We start from the raw sequence: 26,304 nt of genomic DNA, 5'->3' as shown, positions 1-26,304 counted from the left end.
ATTCAAACTTTGACTCGAGTTTGCGGTAATCGTGCAATAGGAAACTAATATTTTACTGCGTTCCAATGAATCAAGCCGGATGTATGCTTTTGTTTTATCACGGGACGGTACCAAACGGTTTTACGGTCGAAACGGTACCAAATTTGTAGCGAGGAATTATTTCAGATGCATCTGTAAAAAACTCTACGCATGGAAAACAACCACAAAATCAATTATAAATGAAGCGCAATAGGTAAGCCAATACCACTCTTTATTTGTGCATATTTTTTATTTATTTTGCCTTTAACAATTTGCTTAAAGCTTATTGATTCAACAAATTAAAGAGTTGTGTTAATACACATTCGGTTAATATAGTTCTTTAAAAAAATGTGCAAGCCTAGACTAGCCTAGTAGATCAAATAACTAAAATAACATATTGCTTTTGTTGTCGTGTACGACGAAAGTGTCTATAGTTCAGCAATACGTGTCGGTTGCAAAATATGGCCAATACGGTCTAGCCGTGTAGACTGTCGTGCTTAATGAACTCGGTAGTCGTGCATAGAAATTGTACACGTTCCAGGACCAGATCGCTATACAAATTACCGTCCCTCTTCTTGTCTCTTATGCAGTTATCTATCCAACCGGCCTAACTCCGGCATGTTGTAATCCCATAATTTTGTTTACCATCGCTCCAGTAATCGCCCTCCCCCCCCCCCCACTCTCATGCAGCTGCTGCTCAACTAAACTGTCTTTTAAGATCCCATGCCCCGTGCAAATGGCACTTGTGGTTGAATTGAGTGAAAGATGTACTTGTCTTGGTAGAAGGTTCGGTTTCAGCCTGTGTTCTGCCGGCAGTCACATGGTACGATTTAAAAAAAAATAATAAAAAGGAGGTTGCGCTTCGGTTCTCCAAAAGTCTCCCAAAGACCACACACGAGCGAACACAATCGTGTCTGTGTCGGGGGCAAACGGTTGCAAAGTTAGTGTGAAGTTTGGGGAGCGTTAATATCTTTTTAATTAAATTTAAATTTCTACTCACTCAGAAACTATTTAACTGAAAGTGAGCTCACACGCTAAAACGGACGACGAGGGTCAGAGAACCGCTTGATAAAGGAGTGAAAACATTATAATCACTGCCGGGAAAATCCACTGCTCGCATACGAACGACGACGCACGGAGGTGGCACGGAGTGGATATTAGTGTACATGTTAACATGTATCCTCTTCGGATGTACCTACGCATTATCAATACGTATGAATTTCGGTTAGGTGAAAGTTTCGCTCCCCTCCCCAATTGCCCTTGTCTACCCGTGGGTTTTGGCTCAGTAATTTCCGGCTTTGGTATGTACACTTTTTTGCGGCATGTCCTTTTACGGCTTCTGGGGATCATCACGCCCAGCTAGCGCAGGCTATGGTGGGCAAATGGTTTTTGCGAATTTGTTGGTGTGTGTCAGTGTGTTTGTTTTTTGTGTGGAAAGTTTTAATTTCAATTGTCAGGAACAAATGTTGCACATGTAATTTATGATTCTCTGTGGCATTGCGCCTCCGTTTTGGGGCGGCGGTTTGGATATGCAGCAGGTTGGTTGGTGTATTTTTGAAACGGTTGTTCGTTTTGTTGCTAGTTGCTGGTGTTCACATCGCTTTTTTGGTATCTCCGAGCGAATAACTGTTGGGTGTCGCGTAGTCGTAAAATTTTATGCCAGACAGGCGACATTTGTAGCCAATTGTAGCGATTGTTGTGTAGGTGATATTGAAAGCTTGGAATTGAGGAGGGGTTTTAAGCAATGAATAAATTAGTAGCTGTTTGTTTTGGTCTTTGCTGTTATTGGTTGATGATGAACTAATCAAATCTTTAAACTTTCTTGAAAGTTCATTAGATACTGTCAAAACTGTTCCACCGAGGACATTGTATCTTAAATGTGGACAATCAAGAGTAAACTAAACTAGTACTGCTAGCAAAAAAAGAAAAGAAAATATCTAAAAATTGTCGGCGACGCCACTTAAAGCTTGCGTAAGTTGACGCGCAAAAAATCATCCTACGGCAAACTAACAAACTGGTAAATGCCGAGACTTGCTCTCATTGAAAGTTCACGGCTCCAAGATAGTTATATCCAAACAAATGAACTAAAACCGTCGCTGCCCTCGAGAGTCGCTCATCAACCGTACAGTGAGGCATCGCGTCAGTGTGAGTAGGCGAAAGGGTGCGGATGCGGGGTGGCAGCTCCCACCCACACACACACCCACCGAAACCGGATGGAAACTTTGTTTGCAACACATCTTGACACCGTTCCATCGCAGATACTGGCGTCGCTGCTCATTTAGCAGGAAAGTTGCAAAACTTTCGTTTTACTTGCAACCCCTTGGAGACGACGGTAGTAGCTATTATCCGAGCTTTCTCGGATAATAATGTGTCAAATAACACACCCCATGCGCATGCTTTGCATTTACTCGCTAGCACTCAGAGATGACAGCTCCTCCGGTGGAGTTGGGAAGGATAATGCACGGAGAGAGTGAGTGTGTGTGAGAGAGAGTGAGAGAGTTCCGTGTATGCGTGAAGAGCGAGAGAATTGTAGCGAATGGAAATTGGAAATTGAGTATGGCGCGAGAGGGAGGATGTGTCTGGTGCGCGTGGAAAATGGGAGCGCGCTCGCGAGCAGTTTTCCATCTGAATCAGCTCAGAAGAGAGGGAGTCGCTCCCGTCCGCAGAATCTCAGGGCCGGGTAGGTGTTGAGCTGCTGAAGATACGGTCACCATAGTAGCTGCAAGGGGAGATGACATTGGCGTAGTAGCAGTAGCAGTGGAGTTTGTTGTTTGTTTCGTAGCAAAAAATATGGTACACATTCGAAGGCCACAGCAGCGCAGCTAGCACATTCCACCACGGTTTGGCGAGCGGTTGTTTCGGGGATTCGCTCCCGTGTTGCTCTCGTTTCTCGTACGCAGCGTCATCATACCAGGATATGACGAGCGGCGTGCCGTGAGGGTTGCAAAAAGAGACGGCATCTTGCTGCCGAGGATGTTTTTGGAGCCATCAAAGGAGACGAATGGTGCCTGCGCTCAGTTTGGTACAGCTTTTCACACCATACGGATGGTCGGAGGGAACGCTTCATCGGGAGTGCCAGAACGTTGACGTTTAGAAAGAAAGGAAGCTTACTGACAAAAAAGAAGAAGAAACAGTGAATATATTTAACTTGACAACCCAACGACGACGCTACGGTGTACTCGAGAGGGCGTGTGAGGTAAAGGACACCAAAACAGGAAGAAAGCAAGCAGGGAAGAAGATTCTGTGTGTCAGTGTGTACGGTGTGGTGAGAGGTGGCAGCTTCGCAGGGCATAACCCGCACAAACCGGGGAGCTAATCAATCATCGATGTGTGATGGTGGTACACACCGATGAGGTTGGCTATTACTGTTTTTGCTGTCCTGGTCGGTGGATCATTTGTGTTTCAGGGGAGCGCCTCGACAAAGAAATAGATGCGAGTGCGAGTGAGTTCTGGAACCGTGCCCCGTGTGCCGTCCAGAAACATTCATTCCATCGATCCGTTTCTGCGATGGGGAGGTGTCCTTTTTTGCTTGAGTGTGTACAGCGTTCGTATTGATGCTGCTTCGATGGTGTGTCCGTGTTCAGCACGGTGGGCGCTCGTTCGAAGATGTAAATTTTCTTCACCGATGGCATAGAACCGAACAAGACATGGTAAAAAAAACATTGTTTTTCTCTCTCGTCCCCTCCCATCGTCACATGTGTTAGACAGCATTGTGGTATTAGTGGTACGCTGCCTTCATTGTGCTTGTGGTGTGTGCATGTGTGTGTGCGTGTCGGTTGTGTGTTAGAAGTTGTGCGTCAGTGGAGTTTTTTTTACTGCGACGAAAGATTCCTGGACTGATACAGTTTGATCAGATAAGAAGATGCAGGCATCCAAGCATGAATCTTACGCCTAGATGTGTCTATTCAGTGAATGCGAGAGCATTAATGGGTGGTGGTATATTAATACCGCTCGAACCGATCACAAAACGACGGATGTTATGGGAAACCTTTCACTTCCTGCAGGACAAACGATGAATTGTATTGAATGGTTATTATTGTTTTGCTGTATCCGTTCTATCGATATGATTCGCCATCAGAGGAACATGAAAAACACAACACGCTTGTGGGCGCTAAAAACAGATCGAGCATCCTTTTTTTTGTTCACCAGTTACTGTAGTGAAGTCATAAAAAATAACGCCAAACAGTACACGCACAAAACGGTACCCAAGCATGCGAAGCAAACAGGGGGCCCGCCCCTCAACAAACGTCACCTGCAAAAAAGCATCCCAGCAGCATCCAGCGGAAACGAAACCTTTCTCAAAAATGGCACAAAAGGATCGGCTTTGAATTGGGAGGGATGTGTAGGATATAGTGGCACCGCTGCTGCTGCTGCGACTCCCAAGCGGTACTGTCAGAGTCAAAGAATCCCGAAGATATTTTCCGCACCCTGCGTGAGCGGTGGCTGAGATTTTACCTTTTTGTGAAGCTTTTTCTGGTGGTCGTTCTACGCTGCTGCCTTTCAAACCGTTCAATCCCACCACCCTTGGGTGGGATGGTAGGCACATTTTTGGGCAAGAATTCCAAAACTCTTTTTGCAAAAGGCGCTCATTTGGCTAAAGCCTGGCGGCGACACACGGCCCAGGTACCAAGCAGCGGGCCATGAGCTGCCGTAGGAGAAGGGAAGGGAACGGAGGGGTGAGGTTAGAAGCGAGGTGGTTTTGTACGAGATTTTTCCGGTAATTTCGGCGCCACGAGGCGAGATGCGACCGACTGGGAGAAACGTCGATCTCGCTAAGGTGGCTGCAAAGACAAAGTTTTTCTTACCAACATTTCACAACATGATGCTGTGCCACACCTGACTGCCGATGGAGCCGATGGGTTGGAATACATTATACACCAGCTGGGCAAACCGTTTTCTTGCAGAGGAGTTTATATTCGGCGGCATAAGGCCTTGCTTGAAACTAATCAGCAAAATGCAAGCAAAAAAGTTGTACGAACAAAGAAAGTCTGTTGCGGGGATTTTGTTTTTGGTCGAAAAAAAAACAATACAAAATGTCGTCGGTTATATTGGAAATGCATATTGAAATACACAAACATAGGACATATTAATCAAAAGCTCTTACACATACCAGTTTGCTGTTTAAATGATACATAGTTTTAGGTAGCTTTAGAATAAATATACCAGTTAAGACCATTTCAACCATTTCCAACCATTTCAGCCATTTTACAACCATTTCAGCCGGAATCAGTAATGGTAATTAGATGGATTGTTAAACTGAAATGGCACCCAGATTGACTTATCGATTATGGTTGAGGGGTATTTATTGGTGGCATTAAATATTGTTCGATGGTTATCCATCGCCATGTTTTATTAGCAGAACGCCACTGCTTAATGGGTTGTGGTTTCCGATTTGGCATTGATTTGTTGTTCCTTCCCATTTGCGGTAGTTAATTTGAAGCAAATAGGTCCATGCTCTCTAACCGCGTAACGTGACGGACTGGTATCGATATTGTGATATTGTAGTCCCCAGAAAGGATTGCTCAATGGCTACATCGAATGGGAGAATTTCGGATGATTTCAAAGCCTCAAAGGGTGGGGACTTTGGAAAGGTTTTTTATTTGCAAAGTATTTATTTTTTGGGAACCACTGAAGAAATTGAGAATCACTGTAATAAAGTGTGCATTTTATTGACGGTGGCAAATGGTCCATTGCGACAGAATTTAGCATAAAGTTAAAGGGCAGTAAATTCTACTGAGCAGCGTTCTAAGGCAAATGAGGTTTTTGGAGACAGTGGTTTGGTGTGAAATGGAAAAAGAAGAAACAAAAACACACACACAGCAATCGTGATACGTCGAAACCGGCTCTAATTTAATTCAAATGTTTTATTTAAATGAGCTGAGCGTATCTTGATCTGAAGCTGTTATCGTAAAAGCGCTTCACCAAGCCTTGTAGCCATTAGTTGCGGAGCATCATTATGACAAGCTTACCAAAAACAGTTTGAAGATACCGCTTTCTATCGCTCCTTGTCGCTATAGTAATTAAAACACGGCTACGCAGGTAGGCGGCAACACCTTAATAGGATCGAATTTTCTCTTCGTGCTCGTTTTCAAGTTGTGCATAATTGGCGAAACAGTTGGCCGCCGCCGCCGTCGCAATAGACACGCAACCGTAACGGATGCAAAACAAGCTGCCACCCCGAACGGTGGGCACCAGATAAATCCTAAATTATACCCATCATCGCCTTTCGGCATGACACGCATTTGAAAGCGCGCTGATATCACTTAGCGCAGCAATAAAGCTAGACTCCGGAAGTGCGTCAGGTTGGTGGAAGCTGGAACCGGTGGGGACCACTGCCTCCGGTTCGGTGCTGCACACGTTCAGAGGGTTGCCAGAACGTCACCTTCACCTTGGACCAACGTGTAGAATGTGTATGTGTTTGTGTGTATGGGAGTATGTGCGTGTGCGTGTGTGCGTTTTGTGTAACAATTTATGGCTATCGTTTTCTGCGGCTCCTGGGTTTTTATTGCCATTGGCCATTTTATTATTATTGTTATCATTTGCATGTTGTGCCGCCGCTCGTATGGTGGTGTTTCTTTTGGCAGCAGCAGTAAGAGGGTTGATAGACGGAGCGTACGGAGGTCGAAGGTGAAAGCTTTTTGTTCGTCGGCTCGTCGGTCGTGGTTGAAGCGAAGCAGAGCACAGTTTCTTGATGCCAATTTATGCTTACAACGACATTGAGCTGGGAGCAAAAACACACGGGAAGACGGGAAAAATATTACATCACGTGCATTAGTTGGGCGGAAATCTTGAACGGGTTCGGTGCTCTGGTGTTCGCCGTGCGAGGCCCACTGGGTAGGTCATAAAAATCTGTGCCAGAAAACAATTGAACGTCGTGGGATTGAGACGCCACAACCGACCGGGGGACATGCTTTTGCTTGATTTATATTGCATTATTCGAAGGAAAATGCCGTTGCGTGCCGTTGGCCGTACGGTGGAGCGTTCTTTACGATGTGTTTGTAGGTGGTCGGTACTTATGGATGATACTAAATAGGTAGCAGATATGTGCGGGTAAAAAGCGGTAAAAATAAAAGTGTCGTATAAAGGTGAAGGAAAAATTATCACGCACAGGCCAACAGAGGATACGACGGTGCCTTTGGTGGCAAATCATAAAGAATTATATTTTCATTTCAGTGCTTGTGTGCATCGGCACATCACCGCGTGTGAGTGAGTAAGCGTTTTTGTTTACCGTCCAGTGTGTGTGTGTGCGGGTAGGGGAAAAGGCTATATAATTGTTGTGGAAAAGGAATAAAGCTTGCTCAAAACAGTGGAAGTGCATAACGGAAACTCAATTCCTGCCGATGCGGAATAATAGATGGAGAAACATTGATAATTGCTGTAATTTATTGCTGTTCAAACATTGACCATACACAACGCCTGGGAGCTCCGGCGCGCAACCTTGCTCCATTGGTTGTGGAGCAGTAAACACCAACTGTACCTAATAAAACAGCGGAATTGGACGGTTTTCTTTTGTGTAGAGGAAGCAGTTTATTCATCGTGGGTAGGTGTACATTTTTATTTTCTCATTTGTAGCTTGTTTGTTTCTCGTGTGCCTTCACAAAAGCTTAATTAAATTTCGTACAGCATTCAGCAAAAAAGGCTCCAAGCACCCCACGAGCGCATTCAGATGCCGAAATGGAACAAATTTCAACAACAATCGTTAGATTGAGATCTAAATTTTGTAGCCACTACGACTGCGAACGAAGGGGAAGAGTATGAGCCACTAGTTGACGTTGTCGCCAGAATTGTGACGCTGGTCGTGCAAATCTCTCGATGCTGATCTCGCAATGCTCAGTTGTTGGAAAAGCTGCTGAGGGTCGTGTATTTTGAGATTGGGGATGTTTTGTTTGCCCTCTTTAGATAAAAAAAAACTGGCTAAAAATAAACATTCATAAACATGCTCCAAAGAAACAGGACGCCTAGTTGGGGAGTAGCGAGAGGAGAGAATGGTGTTTTATGTCGATCCGTTTTCCACTGGTTCGTCCAAAGGGAATAAACATCCTATGAAGGTAACCACGCTACACGAAGTAAGTTCATTGTTCGCTGGGGAAAACGTGTTTACTGGAACCTGGAAATGAGATCGAAATTAAAATGGTATTAGTTTTCTGTTATTTAGATGCTGTGGGTGATATGCTTAGATAGCGCAGCAATAACATTAATTTTTACCGGGAATGACACGTTATCTAGGGGGTAATTTTATTCAGCTGGATTAATTTTAGCATATTAGTGCTAGGGGGGTTTTTTTTATTTACAAAATCTTCTCATAGTACATACCATAAAATCGTACTAAGCTTTCTGAAACTAAAACTTTCACTGTATTACGTCGTTGCATGAGGTATCTTTTAATCCACTGAACTGTTTGAAATTAGTATCGCTATAAGAAGGATGTGGTCCATGGTGTCAAATGCAGCATGAAATTCGATGTAAATACAATGTAATTTACCAAAAAAAATCAAGGTCATAAAAAGCAAGAAAGTTTGATTACTACTGAGCAATTGGGTGTAATACGGTGCTGGTTTGAAGATATAACTAAAAAACATACAGCAGTTAACGCGATGTAATGAAAAAAGAGACCATACTAGCCATACATAAACATCAATAGTAGGACGTATGGGCGCATGACAGCGTTAGTCCAAACGCTGTGTGTGGATGTGTTACCGAAAGAAGAACCTAATACAAAATACAAAATACAAAAAGATTTCTAGGCAAAGGGGCAATAACGTCTACGGTCGGTGCAAGGTTGTTTTAACTGTGCAAATCTTTTTCTATGAAATCAACTAATACATAAAAAAAATCGGTCATACCGGCCTATAGTACAAGGAGCTTTCGTGACTTATTTCGTTACCATCCAGCCGGATAGGATAGTTAGTCCTTATCAGGGGGAACGGTCCAAATGAGGTTTGAACCCATGACGGGCATGTCATTAAGTCATATCAGTTGACGACTGCGTTACGGAGACCGCCTCTTCAAATATAGCAATTTTGTATATTGAATGAACTTTTTATTTTTTTATGTTGTATTATTTTACTATGGACCTTATCATGAGTGAAAAAAACACCTTTTTTATAGCTCAACATGTGACAATTACCGCCCATTGCGAAATCTATAAATGTATGGATTTATGTTTTCAACAATGGATTTTAGATTATGTTTAATTCACGAGGAACGCTAGTGTCGTATTTTCCCTAAGTTTAATCTATTTGTATACTAAAGATGTACTGAAAACATGATCTACAACAGCGATAAATGCCAGAATTGTTAAATTACAACCGCAATGATTTTTTTAAATTGATTCGGCGGTAACGAACTCTTACATGTGATAAAACGCCAATTCAAAAAAATATATACTATTCATATCGACGTGATGATTGCTCTTAACAAGATAAATGTTTATGCGCTGAAAATAAATGGTCGTGTGATTTTTATAATGAATCATCTAAAGTGACAATAATTTATCGAAGAATCATTATATAATTACATGAAAATATGAATATCCTTCACAAATGAGTGATTGACACAAAAAAGCGAAACCATTTACAAAGGAGCACAAGAAAATAGGTACCTGATCGTGCTTATAATCGTGCCCATAATGGAAACAAATGCAGCACTTGGCAGCCCGACCTTTGTACTCGTCGGCATGAAGACAAGAGCTAAGAAAAATCTCCATTATGTGCTGCGACATGGCAGTGGGAGTAGCTCGAGCAAAAATAAACCGGCATCATTGCAAGGAAGAAAACAATGTCTAGAAAATAGCAAGAATTTCACACACCAACGACTATAAGGCGAAAGGTGAGCATAACCAAGCTCTCGCCTCCGCGACAACGAGCAACAGTGAAACGTGGCACCAGCAGCAGTAGCAGCAAGCATCCTCGTAAGAAATCCGAAACGTGTTCCATCAGACAAAGGGACGGTGTAAACAAACTCTTCATCTTCATAAAACATTCTCTCACTATGCCCCCGTGCCACCGTGACATGCTTGTGACGCGCTTACAGATGTACGCGTCCTGCGCCTATGCCTGTGCATAAAAGGCGTCGATTTGCTGTCGCTGTCCGTGGCTGTGCTTGCCCTGGTCCATTGCGCTTTCATTTCCATTTTTCTGCTGTGTCGTACCTCACCGGGGCGCACACTTAACCCAAAGCAATCAGGCGGGGGCTACCATTCTATCGTTGCTGCTATAGCTGCAGAGGGCATTCTTCCTTTTCTTTCAAGATCGTCTTGAAGAAAGCGTCGCATCGACGGGCAAATGGGAAAAAATTCAGCCCATGGCAAGGCTATCGAGCCTGATGAGATCCCAGAATCGTCTTGAAATGAGGTAAAGCATACGAACACAAGTAAATAACAAAAAAAGAAGATATCTTTCGTTCTCTTTCCATCGCACACTAACACACACATTCCTGCCGAACAGGACGGTGAAAACAGAATGATAAAAAAGTAATCCAGCATCAAGCGGTGCGATCAATTAACTTCTTTTCTTCCATTTGCCCGGGCCGTGCCAAGTCACAGAGAACTTCCTAGATGGGACCGATTCCACAGTGCCGCAGGTTTGTTTTGACAGTTTGGTTCGGCACGGAAACTGCCTGGGACTGAACTGCACGTTTTGTCTCGAGGGGGAAAACAGTGATATTTTTTTTCTTCTTTTGATGGTTTGTTTTCGTTTACTGTTGGTAATTTAACATCTATTTAGTCTACGGCGACGATAGCCCCTGAAGATTAGAAAGTCTATAGGATTCATCTTGTTTGGTTTGGTCATGTTGAAAAAGTGATTTTGTTTATAATGTATAAACATTTTTTCAAATTATTCTGTTGATTTTTGCTTATATTACTGTTAAGTTACTTAATAAAATTATGAAGTCTCAAATTCTGTAAAGAGCAGGATGTCTAAATGCACATGTAAAGGCACCAAGATGATTTTTCTGATAAATTCAGTCATCATTGGGTTTCAGTAAAAAAAAAAGAAAAATAAAAAATATCTATGGCAACGAACACACGAACTAGATTATGTGAGGAACGGCCCTCAAATGCTATGTTAAGAGCTTGTTATGGTTGAATGAAAATTTAAAAAAAGTTTATAGTATATTTGTGTTCGATTGGAATGGGTATAATTACCAATATAGAAAAAATTGTATAGATAAATTATTTAAATAAGGAAATAAATTAATTGGACCTAAGTAGAACAAAATTTGAATAATAATATTATTATAAATATTGTAATAAATATCATACAAACAATTTTGTTTATAGCTGTAAAACGGATTTTACAACGAAAATCATAATAATATATCAAACTTAGTCAGAAACTTCTAACAGCTTTTCAAAAACTACGAACACCATCTACAATTTCACTAGTTTGCTATTACACCATGGCAGCGTTGGGCCACGAATCCTTTACTATATCAGTTTTCTTTCGATCTACTTAATTTTCCGGAAGCCTTCCTAATTGAAGAAGAAAGCGTGCTTTCAGGGACAAAGCTTTTAAAGTTGTAGATTCCTGGTAGAAAAGTGTTTACCGAACAATTACTTCATCCTGCTGTGTTCCGCGCAGTATAGGGTAAATAGTACGCCAACGGATAAGGACAGCAAGAGTTTCGCAGGTAGAATGCTAGAAATGTTGTGTACAGCAAACGCATCGAACGGGATTCAGGCTCGATTTTCTGCACTGTTTATTCTGCAGGATATTGTCGGGAGGTGTTCTTATGCTGGAAAGCGCCGAGCAAAACCAGCCAGCACGAGATAGTTCCGTTCATATTTTATCAAAGTTTTTATTGTAAACTGATGTTCGTTGAAGGAAGAGAGGATGGCATAATGCTTTTAGTAGCCTTTTGCACACAGATAGGGTGGGGCGGTTTCCAAACACCGTACGCTACGAGAAATTGTCCGAACAGCATTACGTACGTATTACGTTAGTACTGGCATTACGGGCGCAGTTGCCGTTATTTATTCGTTTTATTTTGTTAGCAGTAAATTATGCCTATCGTGTCTCAATCATGTTTATGGCAAAAAAGGACAAGCTTAATTTAATCCCGCGCTGAGTCTTGAACGTTCGAGTCTCACGCACACGGTGCAGCTCGTAATTTGTTTCGCGGCCGTTGCGATCCTTGTATCCTTCCTTCGTCGGATCGGCTAGCTACGTATAAAACACAGCGTCCATTGGCAGGGGTAGTAGTGCTCGCACGCGAATCGTACCACAGCATAATCGCATAATCTCATTCCTAATAACATTCGCTCTTGAACGAATCAATCTGTGGCAAATGATAGGTTCAATAGGGCTGGCTGGAGGGGTTTGGAGGCAAACTAACTTTCGTAATCGTAATTATTTCTTTGATTGTTTCTTGAGCGCTACGGAAAGCGGTTGGAGCACAGTTGCTGGTAAGCGTTTTCATGCCGACCATCGAACGAGTGAAGGAAAATGCGTAAATTATGTGACAGATTGCTTTCCGGTACGAAATGTTCTTTTCGAATGGTAAGGGAACGATGAACGCAGTCAGCGTTATGGCATGTTGGTATACAGACATTTTAATTATTCTTTTTTGGGAGTCGTATTTTGTTGCATATGTTGCAACATCAAAAAAGTTGCGTATTTCTGAATCGAAGGCTCAACTATATATGATTAGTAGTATAAGTTCATCTAAATAGCTTAATTTACAGCTATAGTTATAGTTTATACAGCTATATAGCTACAGCATAGTTGTTTAATAGCAATATTTAAAAAATGAACAGTAATACATGATGTATTTAATTTATATATTTGCAGTAATTACAAGACGATTGATACTTGCTTTCGCATGCTTAATATCCTAAAGTTTGTAATATTAGTCACAATATACTTGCACATCCAGGCACCTGTTATTAAAAATGTTTTCAAGTCAACCTCAAGCTACTGCCAAAAATTTGTATTTCCTAATGGGGTTGGGTTTCACATGTTGGAAACAATTTATTTGGTTTTTATATTACAACTAGCTGGCCCGAGAAACTGAATTATTCCGAAAAAACTAAAATATTCCACTATTGCTTTTTTACTTGGGATATTTGTAACGTGCCCGTATCCCCTCAGGATCCGATCATCGAGTGTAAACCGCCAGCCACCTTACACCAAGTGTCAAAGTGCACCGTGACACGAGATTTTTATATATATAGAAGAAGATACAAATTTAGATGTGTAAGAAATAGCCCCAAATTACTCCGATTCGAATTGTTTGACACTTAAGGAAGGGTGTTTATTGTTAACTCTTATAGAAATAGCTAAGCAATGGTATGCTTATTAAACTATATTAAAATCATGATTTAATTCATTAATCTTTGACTAGCGATCATCAATTATGGATTATGGTTGCAATTTAAATCAATGCATCAAAGGTAATCTTCAGTCTTCAGTTCTTCAGTCCAGTTTTCGTCTTCAGTTTTCGTCATTTGTTTTTTCATAACTTCACTGTTATTATGCCTATGTGGCCCAAAAGTTATCAAATAAATCAAATGATGAGACAAATGACAATTAAGAAAGTTAATTCAGTACAGATAGTCCTCGAGATACACGACTATATTCTAGGATTCTGCGATACATAGTCTTACTAATTGGCTATCCATGGTGCAAATTGTAATGATTGACAAATAAATAGTCGAATGAAAAATACCGTATTGCTTCATTACTAATGAAATATTAATTAGTAATATTTTCTTACTGGTTCAAATAGAATCTGTCAAACGACTTTGTTTAACTCACTTTACTGAATCAAATTTACACGAACATTGCAAAAACTTATGAAACTGCAGCGATATTTTGATGAATCTTCTGTAAATTTTTGAGCTTGTGTTTCAAATTACGGACGTTTTGATTCATATTTGGGACAGCCTCAAAATTTCGTTTGTAATCTACACATTCACACACACACACAACACTTTCTATGTTTTTTTTTATGCTTGAGGTGCGAACATCTAATTCTGAGCATCGGTGTCTTTCTGAACCTCGTATTCTTTGTCTCTTGTACTCGTAGATGCATAGAATCAACGTACTGCTGCACGATTCGACAATTTTCCCCGTATGGCTATCAAGGCATTGGGCTCATCTATCTTCACATATCGTTGTTTTATTATTATCATTAAATCTTTGTTCTTGTTACTATTACTGTCTAAAAACATATTTTATGCAATACATCTTCGGCAAAATTTACTTCGACTGTCCTGAAATAAAAACAAGATAAACATCTTGCTTCGAATTCCGGACAGTATTAAATACGTGTTTTTGATGAAATTCAGAGCACAGTTTGGTAAACACTGTTGTTATCATGTTGATGCTGGTTCAGATGCATTGAAGTACAATTAAATGCTCTGTAGAAGTAGTTTACAGTGCATTTAATTGTACTTTAATGCATCTGAACCAGATTAACAGGAGTTATTGAAGAAATTACACAGGCACCTGCTTGTAGCAAAACAGCTAAGAATGCTTCTGGTGGTAAACTGACCAACAAATAATATATATTTACCGAGACATCTAAATCTTCTGGAGGTCAGACACATTTTGAATGCATGCTATTATCTCATGGCATTCATACAGGGTTTTACAAGTCAGAATAGAATGTCAGCAAAACAATTTCAGAAGCTCAAGATGCAGTTTAGCTGTCAAAAGTTGTTGTTTCACCACATTGATACTATTTTTCACAGGCGCAATTTGATTTTTAAATCACTCAAGTTGGTTTTTTAGCACCGACAAACCGACATGACACTGGCGTTACAAAAGTGTTCCACACGAAAGTACTGTCATTTACCAGTGAGGCGAACACTTCTGTCAAAGTAAGCTCTGTTCCCTGCTGCTTCGATGTAAACAACTTTTCTAAATACAAATGGCGAAGGAAGTGTGAGGCAAGATTTTGTGAGAATTATTGGACAAAACACCCAGGAAAATCATTTTATAAGTTTCCAAATCAATGCAAAAGATGTGAGAAGTACATAAAACAATACGCATTGGAATTTGCGAAGAAAAACAAAAAGGGGGTTTAGCAGTTTCTTCTCTGTGTCAGTGTAGTAAGCGAATCATTATAGAGATGGCGCTAGTGTTTAACGTATTTTCATTTGAAATAAGGAGACAACTTTTGAAGCTCATTTTGTTCGAAGTGTCACGTCGGTTTGTCGGTGTTTTTAGAGGCATCGTTTTGCAAATTAAATAACGTATTTTGATATTATTTGTATACAAATCATTTAGTTAGTGCGTTTATAGCGTTATATTTATGAAATTTTACGTATTTATTGTAAAAAATAATATTTTCTGTGCAAAAAGCTACGAGCACTTGCGTATGTAAACATGTACAATGTTTATGTAACCTTTTTCACATACAGGGTTTTACAAGTCAGAATCGAATGTCAGCAAAACAATTTCAGAAGCGCAAGATTCAGTTTAGCTGTCAAAAGTTGTTGTTTCACCGCACCGATGCTATTTTCAATAGCGCAATTTGATTTTTAAATCGCTCAAGTTGTTTTTTCGCATCGTTTTGCAAATTCTAACATGTATTTTGAGATTGTATGATTAAGATCAATGATGTTATGCCTTCAAGCATTATATTTATGAAATATTACGTATGTATAGTAAAAATGGTGATTTTATGTGCAAAAGGCTACATAAACATTGTACATGTTTACATTCGCAAGTGCTCGTAGCTTTTTGCACAGAAAATATTATTTTTTACAATAAATACGTAAAATTTCATAAATATAACGCTATAAACGCACTAAATAATTGATTTGTGTACAAATAATCTCAAAATACGTGATTTGATTTGCAAAACGATGCGAAAGGCCTCTAAAAAAACAACTTGAGTGATTTAAAAATCAAATTGCGCTATTGAAAATAGCATCGATGCGGTAAAACAACAACTTTTGACAGCTAAACTGCATCTTGAGCTTCTGAAATTGTTTTGCTGACATTCTATTCTGGCTTGTAAAACCCTGTAAAATCGCAATTTTTACCATAAATACGTAATATTTCATAAATATAATGCTTAAACAGCATTGATCTTAATCATACAATCTCAAAATACATGTTAGAATTTGCAAAACGATGCGAAAGGCCTCTAAAAAACAACTTGAGTGATTTAAAAATCAAATTGCGCTTGTGAAAAATAGTATCGGTGCGGTGAAACAACAACTTTTGACTGCTAAACTGAATCTTGTGCTTCTGAAATTGTTTTGCTGACATTCGATTATGACTTGTAAAACCCTGTATCAATTAAAAAAAATGTGACATGGCCAGGAACTGGATATGAAGAAATTCAACAAAAAAAATGATCCGGAACTTGAAGCTGTCCGTAATTTGAATCATAGCGGTAAATTGGTTTTGGGCAGAACTGAAAAAAAAATTTAGTAAATGAAAAATACATTTCAATTTTTATAAAAAACTAATGCGGTGGTTAAAGCAGAAATATTAAATATGTTTTGACTGAAAACCAAGAATTTCGACTAACACGGATGTTAGAGATACCTGGACTATCTGTAGTTACGCTTTGGAACGGTGGTGTATCGTAAACAGTTTACGTTAACCTATTCGCTCATCTATGTTTTGCTGCTGAAATGTTATCCTTTTGGTACAGGTGCAAACTGCTAGATTATAATCTTCTTTTGAGCATCCATTGATTAAAGCTGAACTTCCTGGAAGAGCGTCTAGCAATGGGACAGAAGGAGGCAGTGTGTAGATGACTCTGCAAGAACAGTGTGGTACAATTGGTGGTGTGATGAATCACTTGTAAAAGTGTGGCCCCTATATAGTGTTGTTGAAGCTGCTGATGTGCGCTGCTTCACTGACTAACGGTAAACAAGGTTAAGAAAATTGATACCCAACATCAAAGACACAACCATAGGATAACATGGGTTCAACGATAGGATGGATTGTGGTTGCAAACGCAAACAAGATTAGTGGGCTACCTTTCTTAGGATTGGCTTTCTGGTTAATGGTTGCACAGCGCATTCATTTTAAAAGCACTGAACGTACTCTTCCACTGTACTACACCATTTGTGCGTGGTCTTACCTTATCGATCGATATTTGTTGAAGGTAACAAATATATGTTTTTTTTGCGTCTTTGGAATCTTAAGCCATGATATGGTTGTTTGTCGTTATCGATAAATTATAATTTACTGCTAATCGGGGTTTGTAAGGACTCAATAAACGAGTCATATTACGGCGCTAGAATAGCAACAGTGTTGCCGATATGTAGACGATATTAAACCTGCTCGGACAAAATTGAGTACCTGTGTTATGCTTGCACGCTGGTTTGCTGACTTCCATGCAATAGCAATACGGCGCTGGAAGCAAACACAGATGTACTAAAAGATGTGATTATGTATGAAGACAGCACATCGTAACGTACATTGGGCCAATAGAAGCTTAAATTAATTGCGATACTATGGTCCATAAAATTGCAATAAAAACGAGAGGAAGTGGTATAACAAATATCATTCCCATTACGTTATCCCCGATACAGTCTCAACAAATATCAGCTTCCCAACAAATACTGATATAATTTGTGAATCATGCTTGTGGCCTCCTATGTTTTGGCTCGCAGTTCTCTTCCCAGTCTTCTTACACATGGTAAAAGTTATTAACATTCCGAACAGCAAAAGCCAGGTAAAGGCATCGTTGGATTCAGCTTGTTCAGTGTGGTATGTTGTTTGCAAATCGGACAGTAAATTGGAAATGGCTTAATGTATTTTGTAATAGGATCGCATTAATCTTGATTGCTGTCCGGAAATGGGGTCATCTGCCAATGTAGAGGAATGATTTTTTCTCGAATACAAATGTAACTATTGCAAATCAAACAAATACTATCGTATGGATGAGTCCAATTACATGTGGGTCCATTAGGTAAGTGCTTATAACCAAAGGTCATGCGATGTAAAAATATTGCATTGAAGATTTCTTAACGTTAACGTTCTCGTACATCTTTAAGCTTTTTTTTTTATTATATATGTAATTGAGTTAATATAACATAGTAGGGTCCGAAATAAAATGTCAGAACCGTAAAAAATTTTTTTTCTAAATACCAATATTTAAGCTGAATCCACACAAAAACCAACTTTTTAAACCATCAGATGAAAGTTCTTAGTACGTAGTTACGTATAGCATAAATGTGTTTGTTTAACCTCACGATTTGTTAAAAAGTGGGCTGTACAAAAGAAGAAAACAAACAGTAAACAGTAGGGCTCACCGAAAACTATCCATTTTGCCCAAAACTGTGTTCCTTTCGTTGCTGCAAAACAATCTTTGTTGACATTGGTAGGCTCATCGCCCGTATATTCACATATGAAAGGTCACCATAGCGTGTCAAAGAGAGTATATGTTTGCACTTTCAAATTTAATAAAACCAAGGCGTTACACTGGAAAAACATTGACTCTTAAAAAAAAGTTGCTAAAATCAATATAAGCTGCCCGGAGTTTATAACGATTACAGGGCGCCTCCATTGTGTGTAATATAACGAAAGATGAACTGGGCGCCTCCATTGGTTACATGTAAGATAAATTTGGTCCAAAACTCATTTACAAAAGTTTATAGTTACATTTTATTAAACAAAACTGATATCTAAATACATATCACGTAAGTCAAATTTAAATATAACTGAATAGGAATTTAAGTGTGAGTGCGGGTATGTATTTAACAACGAATATCATAAATAATAATATGGCGAAGTTAACAGTATTCTGTAAAATTTGTTTGCGAATTTATAACTTCAGTATCTCACAATAAGAAATACCTAATGGTTAAATGTTATTTGCTCGATTACCACCTTGCATTGCTTGCACCTTGTAATAAACAAACTTTGCGTTGGTCACTAGTATCTTTTGTTTAAACACAGAATGGTTTTGTTTGCCAGTGCTTGTGCAAAGATGCTTTGATGGAGATGGACATTTCCTTGGCAAATGTCACTCGTCTTGTTGCAAGTTGACCAAGATAAGCTGGGAGATGCTTGTTGAGGATTGAAAAACGACATAAACAAATGTGAATTTCTTCAATCCTACCGCAGAATATAACCAACTGGGGGCAATGCTACTCATCATGTGATTTAAAGTGATGATGGCTTAATGCAAAGCTTTAATGCACATAAACTGAAAAGGATTAAACGCAACACACTCCACATTTAGCTCAGTTTCCCATGTATAAGGTACATATTCAAACCATGCTCCAGAGAATTGACAGTTAAATAGGTTTGTTGTTTTATTTCGTGGCAAGATATTTACGCTATCTATCTTCTTCTTTCTTTCCAGTCGGCTGATTGCTAAACGAATGCACCGAAGCGAATGATCCAGTGCGCCTTGAACGATTGCTCTGAAGTGTCACCTGAAGGGTAACAATCAACCCCTACAAACATTACCTGTTAGGATCATCAAACGCAAACTGGAACATAGCACATTCCAATTCACACCGGAACTGAAACCCCGCAAAATGAACCGACGGGCAACTGCTCTGTGTCTGACACTCCTGGCACTTGGCGTCACCGCAGGTCCAACCCCTGACCAGCCAGCAACAGGGAAGGATGCTGAAGTATTGTTGACTACCGCTTCTGCCGGCCTCTCTTCCGAACAGCCGACAGAACTGTCGTTAGTCGAGACGGTGTCTTCGTTCACGCAGCCTACTGCCGAAGACAGTCAAACGGAAGTGTCATCGTCATCTTCATCATCGTCAGCAACGTCACCAGACCTGCTGCTATCGTCACCGGCATCAGTAGACGTGCCTGTGGACGAAGCGTCGCAATCTATAGCATCGTCTTTGGCGCCCGCAAAGGTGGCGGCAGCATCATTTCCGTCGCCAACACCATCGGAAGCGCCACTAATGGCGTCGAGCACAATTGTCTCTAGTGGTCAAACACCCACGGGTGAGGATTCACTTTCGGTAAGCGCCGTAAGCACTATGGGGCCGGAAACAATAGCAACAACCGAAGTTCTCACGGATGCACCCAAGTCGCTGGAGAGCATCACAAGTACGGCTTCTGCTGGTACGTCGGAGAGCGATTGCGACGATAAGAAAGCATCTGACCTCGAGCCAGAGAGCGAAACTCCGGTGATTAGCTTCGGCATTCGGTTGTTCACGGTAGAGGTGGCAACCGGTACGGAACGTGCAAGTGAAGAGCAAATCGACCTGTCCAATGCAACTCAAGCGCAGGGAAATATGTCCAGCAAAAACACGGCCACGTCCAATCGCGATGGTGTTGATCCGATAGACACTACTGCATCGCCGGCTGTTGTGTCTAGTACCGTGGGTGCTCCCGAAAGTTCGCCTAAATTACGCAGTCCAGAGAGCGTAGAAGGCAGCGTTACGTCAACTACAACAAACGGGCAGTCGACCGTTACGATTAATACGCAGGTGATGGCCAACGGAGCAGCTGGTGGTACATTCGAGCTTCCCGAGGACGCACAGGAGGATGCATTTTCCAATGAAATTCACGTCGAGAGAAACATGAAAAATGGCCTTTATCGCATTAAAATAGCCGAAATTACGACGGACGAGTTTGACAACGGGCTGCGCGAAAACGATAACGAAAATATGCTAATGACGGACACGATGGGTTCGCAAGGGAACCGGCAACTACCTTTACATAAATCTGTCTACCCAAGCAAGATTAACATTGATGATTTTTATCCTTCGAAGCTGGAGGACTTCAAGCCTGAGCAGGCACAGCAGCATTTGAACTCCGACGAAGAGCAACGCCTGCGGGAGAAGGATATTCTGCGTAACGAAGACGGTGAGCGATTGTTCGAGTCTACCATCATGAAACCCTCGGACATACTGCCGGTACTGACGACGACTGAGTTGGACGAAAAAGCTGAACAGTTGCAGGAGCAACTTTTGGGAGACGGCATGGAGCGTCCGTCTAACGTTGGCACGGTGCCAAGCGTCAGTAGCAGCGTAAGCAGCAGCAGCAGCAGCAGCAGCAGCAGCAGCAGCAGCAGCAGCAGTATTAGTCCTATAAACAATGCGACGGGCCAGGATAGCGGTGACATTTCTACCACAAAGATAGAGATCGAACTAATCGATGACACGTCGGAAACATCGGCCAGTGATGAGCGCAGCAGCAAGCCAACCATCGACAACATCACGGAAAAGCTTGAAGAGAACGACGAGGTGATTAGTCGTATCGAAGAAAACTTTAAGGGCTTCCGGGCTTTTGAAGGAACTGCTGGGGGCGACGACGAGGAGGAGTACCGCGATGCCGTGGAAGGTCGGAAGGATGATGAAGTAATCACGATTGCCATCTCCTCGGTTACATTTTCGTCATCGCAGCAGGATTCTACCCAAACCGCACCACCCCCGTCGGCATCCGTGTCAACAGTGGCCGCAGCGGAGCAGCAGCCTACAGATGAGGAAGATGGTGTACCAGTTAGTGGCAGTGATATCGTGAAGAATAGCTACGGCAACCTGTTCATACCACGACGTGTAAAAAAGAACGACCCCTCGACAGCTACCAAGCTCACCCAGTTAGGCAAAACTGCTCCGCTGAAAAAGATTGACTTTGCCGCCACCAAATTCAACACCGACAACAATGCGCCGGTCGGGCTGTCCGATTCTGCTGATGGAAACAAAAAGGATAAGCCTGAGTTCTCTACTACAAAGTTCTACAACAGCAAGGAGCTATACAGTGAGCTCCATCATCAGGTACTGGTCCCCAATCGTACGCAGACAGTAGCAAAGTCTAAAGCTACCGCCGCCATCCTATCGGAAAAGGATATTATTACTGCGAAAACAATGTCCAAACCAGCGCAGGCCATCTTGGCCGCTTCTTCCAGGAAGTCGTCCAGAGCGCAAGCATCTTCATCTACTGGTGCAGATAATGCGGGAGCTAAAGCTGATCTCAAGCAGCACACCTTAAAGACAAACTTCGTGCTTAATGAGCCAACAGTCCCAGTTGGTACAAAGACTACCAAACCAGGCAGTTCGAGTGCGACTGAGGACTTGCAACAGAGAAAAATTAAGTCGCTCGGTTCAGCTGCTTCGGCGATCATTGCGGCCACGGCAAAACTGGCCAAACCTAGTCGCCCTTCTTCGACAACAACTACCACGACCGCAGCAGCTGCTGCTACAACGACAACCTTTAACTCGATGACTACGACGGTTGCATCGTCTGCAGTGTTCCCATCGCAACCGGGCAGCAATGATGCTAACCGGCTCGGTGTCACGACTGTTGGATCCAGCAGAATCGATGAAACTGTGCAATCGATCGGCGTAGCATCAAAGCCATCGGTACCGTTGTCCCGTTTGCATGAGAAAATTAATACGCTCGATTGTGAAATTCAAAGCATTGCTCCTGATTCGAGCGTTTGGCGGGGCAACGAAACGCACGAGCTGCAGCTACCGGCCATGGTGAGTAGCTTATGGACAATTAAAGTTAGTAGATGCTTTTAATCACTGCTCAAAAGTTTTTTTCTCTAGTCTGAGTGAAGCTAATTCATTTATCTAATGTTTGCTTAAAAGCATGTTATCGCTTTTTAGATAATTCGGATTATGATTATTTTGAAAAAAAATGGCTACATCCTTTAAAACAATTGGGTTGAAATTAACATAATGCTTTTTATGTAGGCGCATTTATTTGCAGAAGTGCAATTGAATAACACACCCTGAAACAATCTAACGATAATGATAATGGATCGTAACATTCATAGAAGCTTTTCAAATATATGCGCCTGGAAACATACGCTCAATGAACAAGATGGTGGCACTGGAAGCCTAAAAGAGTAAACTTATCCATTTGTTTAGTTGAGTAGTTGTTGTGCTTTGGTATGAGCTCTGTCCCAAGCATCGTCCACCATTCTGGCTAATGCTTCAGAAGTCTGAAACATTGTATCCACCCAATAAGCTAACCGGAATCCCCGTAGTCTGATAAAAAGCACGCCCTTTCACGAGCAGTCCCTAGTCACGGTGCTGGGTAAAAGGGGAAAACTAATTCAATTAATTTTGCTATCGCTTCCTTTATGGAGCCGTATTTTTTTATTTGTTGATTTAGCTTTGTTCTGGTTGAATTCATTTGCTATATCTTCAAAATGCAGTTTTATTTCTTGGGTGTGTATTGGGCGAACGGGGTATTCTGTGGGTGTTGGTTGGAAAGTGTTGGTTGGAAAAGAAATGAGTCTAGGCGTTGTCAGAAAAGAAATGTGTCGTAGGGCAGGTTGTGGATATTTATTTAACGAGTATTCGGTCAAGTTCAAGATAAGACATAATACTAAAAGAAATAAAACAAATATGATTCAGAAGAAAAACTTTATCCTTTCTTCTTCTTCTTTTGGCCGTAACGTCCTACGTGGTCATATCGGCCTATACTATGATTTCGAGACTTAATGACTACTCTGAAAACAGGATGGCCGATCCATAGGAGACTTGAACTTACGAAGGATATGTTGTTAACGATTTTTGCTTAGGATAGATGCATGACAAACATGAAACTGAAAGCTTTATTTGCAAGTTTTGGGAAGATTATTAATCGATTCCACCAACTATAAATTGTAAGTGTAATTTGCCTGTTGACAACATCTTTTATAATTAAAATGGTAAACTACAGCTCGGAGATTTTTAGTGCTATAATAGATTTTACTATGATATTTTATTTGAAACTTTGTTTCTTTATTAACTACATATATAATTAATGATTTATACATTCTGAGATAAGTCCGAAAATGAAGTCCTGGTTGTGTTCTCCGCACACATTTAGGAAACAGGTTCATACGACACTGTTTAATCTCACCAGTTAGGATAATTTGTTTTTCGCGAAAACATTTTTCAAACCTTCAATATTTACCACCAGTTGGTTGTGTAGCAAAGTTGAAACAAAATGTTATTTGCGACATTCACATTATATTTATAGCTTCTCGATCGAGCCGAGCGTTTGAAACTTAACGAAGAAATTTTGTGTTTCGTTAAGAACGGTAAAACATGACAGGGCTGTGCATTTAGATTAGTACGCTACCTTCTACATGTACCGTAGTTTTTTACTCTAGCTAGATAAGCACGATAAGCATAAAATCTGACATGTTGAATCAGAAAACAATGCTCACAAGTGATATGAGGCATCTGTCGAGAACTGCCGATGGAACGAACTGAACAGAAAAAATAATAAAAAGAACAGAACAATCTTATCCTACCGCATTACGGTGCTGGCATGATAAAACGCACCGTACACCGCTTGCTTTATCTTCCGTTCACTTGTCAACAACAGCCGGAATACACCGTTTTGAATGCGCCATTTACGATGTGTCTTTTCATGCCATCAACAGTGCCTACGATATGTTCCGGCCGCACTATGGGGCCTTAAGGTAGCAACAATCTTTATCGTACAACCGGCTTTAAAACCTTCTCAGTTAAAAAAATTATTCGCTTTCGTGGGCATTCCAACCTAGTGTAGGTATTATCGAAATTATAAATATTTCATGTTCATCTAAAACATTACATAAGTTGTAATAATCTATACAAAGTACTTATTTTTTAAGCATTTCTTTTTGGAAGCCTTGCGAAAGTTCATACTTCAAATATGGACAGTAAAGTGCCTTGTTAAAACGCTTGTCTTATTCTAAAAACAAAGGATCAAGCCGGTACTTTTTCCCTATCATGCTTAAGCCTACTGGCCTGTCATATACGCCTTAGTGCTGCGTTTCTGTTGTTGTTAACTCAACCGATACGAAATAACTGTTTTCCTCCTGATTCCGAGTCAGGGAGAAGAAAAGATGGCATGCAAATTGCTCCCGGAAAGGAATGAAAAATGGAAGCCAATGTCAAAAGGGTTTTCCTCGTTTTAATGCGTTCCCCCTCGGCCAGGTGTTACAAAGTGATACGGAATGCGGAACGGCACCAGTCTTCGTTGTGCATTCTTTCGTCGGAGTAATGTTTCGTAATTACCACTGTTGCCTTACTGCAATCATGCAGTTAATCTCGGTTCATGGGATGTGCCCGTGCAGGGCCGTTGCGGTTAGCAAAACGGGTACTCAAAAATGATGTTTCATCTGCGGCACTTATAGGGACTGAGCTTGTGAAATATTAAACCAACAACCAAACGAGATAAATTACAGCTTTTAATATTATGCGGATGCTACGAACAAAAAGTTTATTTTTCATACTGTTATGCAAGCTGTTCTAACGTAACGCTAAAGTAATGTTTAGGATGGTTCATGTGAAATCTTAAGTGTTATTGGGATGTTGTTTTTTAAATATGTTTGCATGTTTTGAACATCATATAGATATTTTAAATGATAATATGTTTATATACCCATTTAATTCAAAACTTGATTAAAAAAAAAAATTTTGATGTATGATGTATTTAACTTATACACATTTAATCTAAACATGAAAGGCAAGACGTTTCACTTCTGCACGGGAATTCCAACGAACTTCTAACACACTGCCTACGAAACCATGACATTACAGTAATGGTAAATTCACAACTTGGAGAAAAAAAACTACCCCATCATTGCTTTTAATGCAAGATGCCCTGAAGCGAAAGAAGCTGAATACCAAAGATGAATTGAAATTATTCGAGAGTTTAAACCAAATGTGTGGTTTCATGCGCACTCAATATTTTGTGGTATTGAAAAGAATGCAATGATATGGTTCACCTACTACCATAGTACAATCTTAACTTATTCGTCATATTTAAAAATGAGCATATATTGCTGTTGTTTGATGTCGATCGTTATTCTGCAGCAATTTTGAGCTGTGCACAAAACCAAGCTTATCATGTAAGGAATGATGGGGTTGCCCTAAAAGTGTTTACAAACTATAGTTTAATTAACGCGCACAGGAAGAAACCACGGCAGGGACCACTGCAATGAGTGAGGCCTTTTTTCGCGTCCCTTTTTTCCTGCAACGGGGACTCATGGCGCAAAATATAGGAACCGTCAAAATTTCCACCTAATAAATTAATTAATACGAGAGTACCCATCGGTCGGAAAGTTGGTGTTTATGTTGCCACAGTTTTTCCATTGTGTGCTAACCCGTTTTATTACTACACCACACTGTGTGGGCTGACTGGGATGACTTTATCCATATTTCATTACAAAAATGACCGAGCAATATCTGCGCCGCTCGAATGGATTCTGTAACGATAAATTATGCTTGTTTTGTATTTTGTAGGAATATTGGATCCCAAGCTTTACGAAAAACACATAAATTCTGCTCATGAATTATTGGAAGCTTTTCTGTAAAGCTTTAATAAAATAAAATTATTTTTTTATTATTTTTCATGTTTTCAACGTAATAATATTGCGCATTCACCGAAACAGTTTGGTTGTTTA

General features: G+C 40.6%; 1 protein-coding gene across 4 annotated transcripts in view; it reads left to right on the top strand.

The window, feature by feature from the left end:
• Positions 1 to 3,021: 3,021 nt before the first annotated feature.
• The window catches only part of LOC121595533 (serine-rich adhesin for platelets-like), a 49,090-nt gene continuing 25,807 nt past the window's right edge, over positions 3,022 to 26,304 (top strand). Inside the window, exons 1-3 of one of the 4 annotated variants that reach the window (XM_041919571.1) lie at positions 3,022 to 3,214; positions 7,192 to 7,558; positions 19,300 to 22,390. In XM_041919571.1, the coding sequence (XP_041775505.1) occupies positions 19,478 to 22,390 (2,913 nt within the window). In that variant the 5' untranslated portion in view covers positions 3,022 to 3,214; positions 7,192 to 7,558; positions 19,300 to 19,477. The other 3 variants (XM_041919572.1, XM_041919573.1, XM_041919574.1) reach the window with 3 other exon arrangements.

This window comes from Anopheles merus, chromosome 3R (assembly GCF_017562075.2).
Source record: "Anopheles merus strain MAF chromosome 3R, AmerM5.1, whole genome shotgun sequence".
In the NCBI taxonomy this organism is placed as follows: domain Eukaryota; kingdom Metazoa; phylum Arthropoda; class Insecta; order Diptera; family Culicidae; genus Anopheles; species Anopheles merus.
The sequence above is the reverse complement of the archived record's forward strand: the minus strand, read 5'-3'. Positions and strand labels throughout refer to the sequence as shown.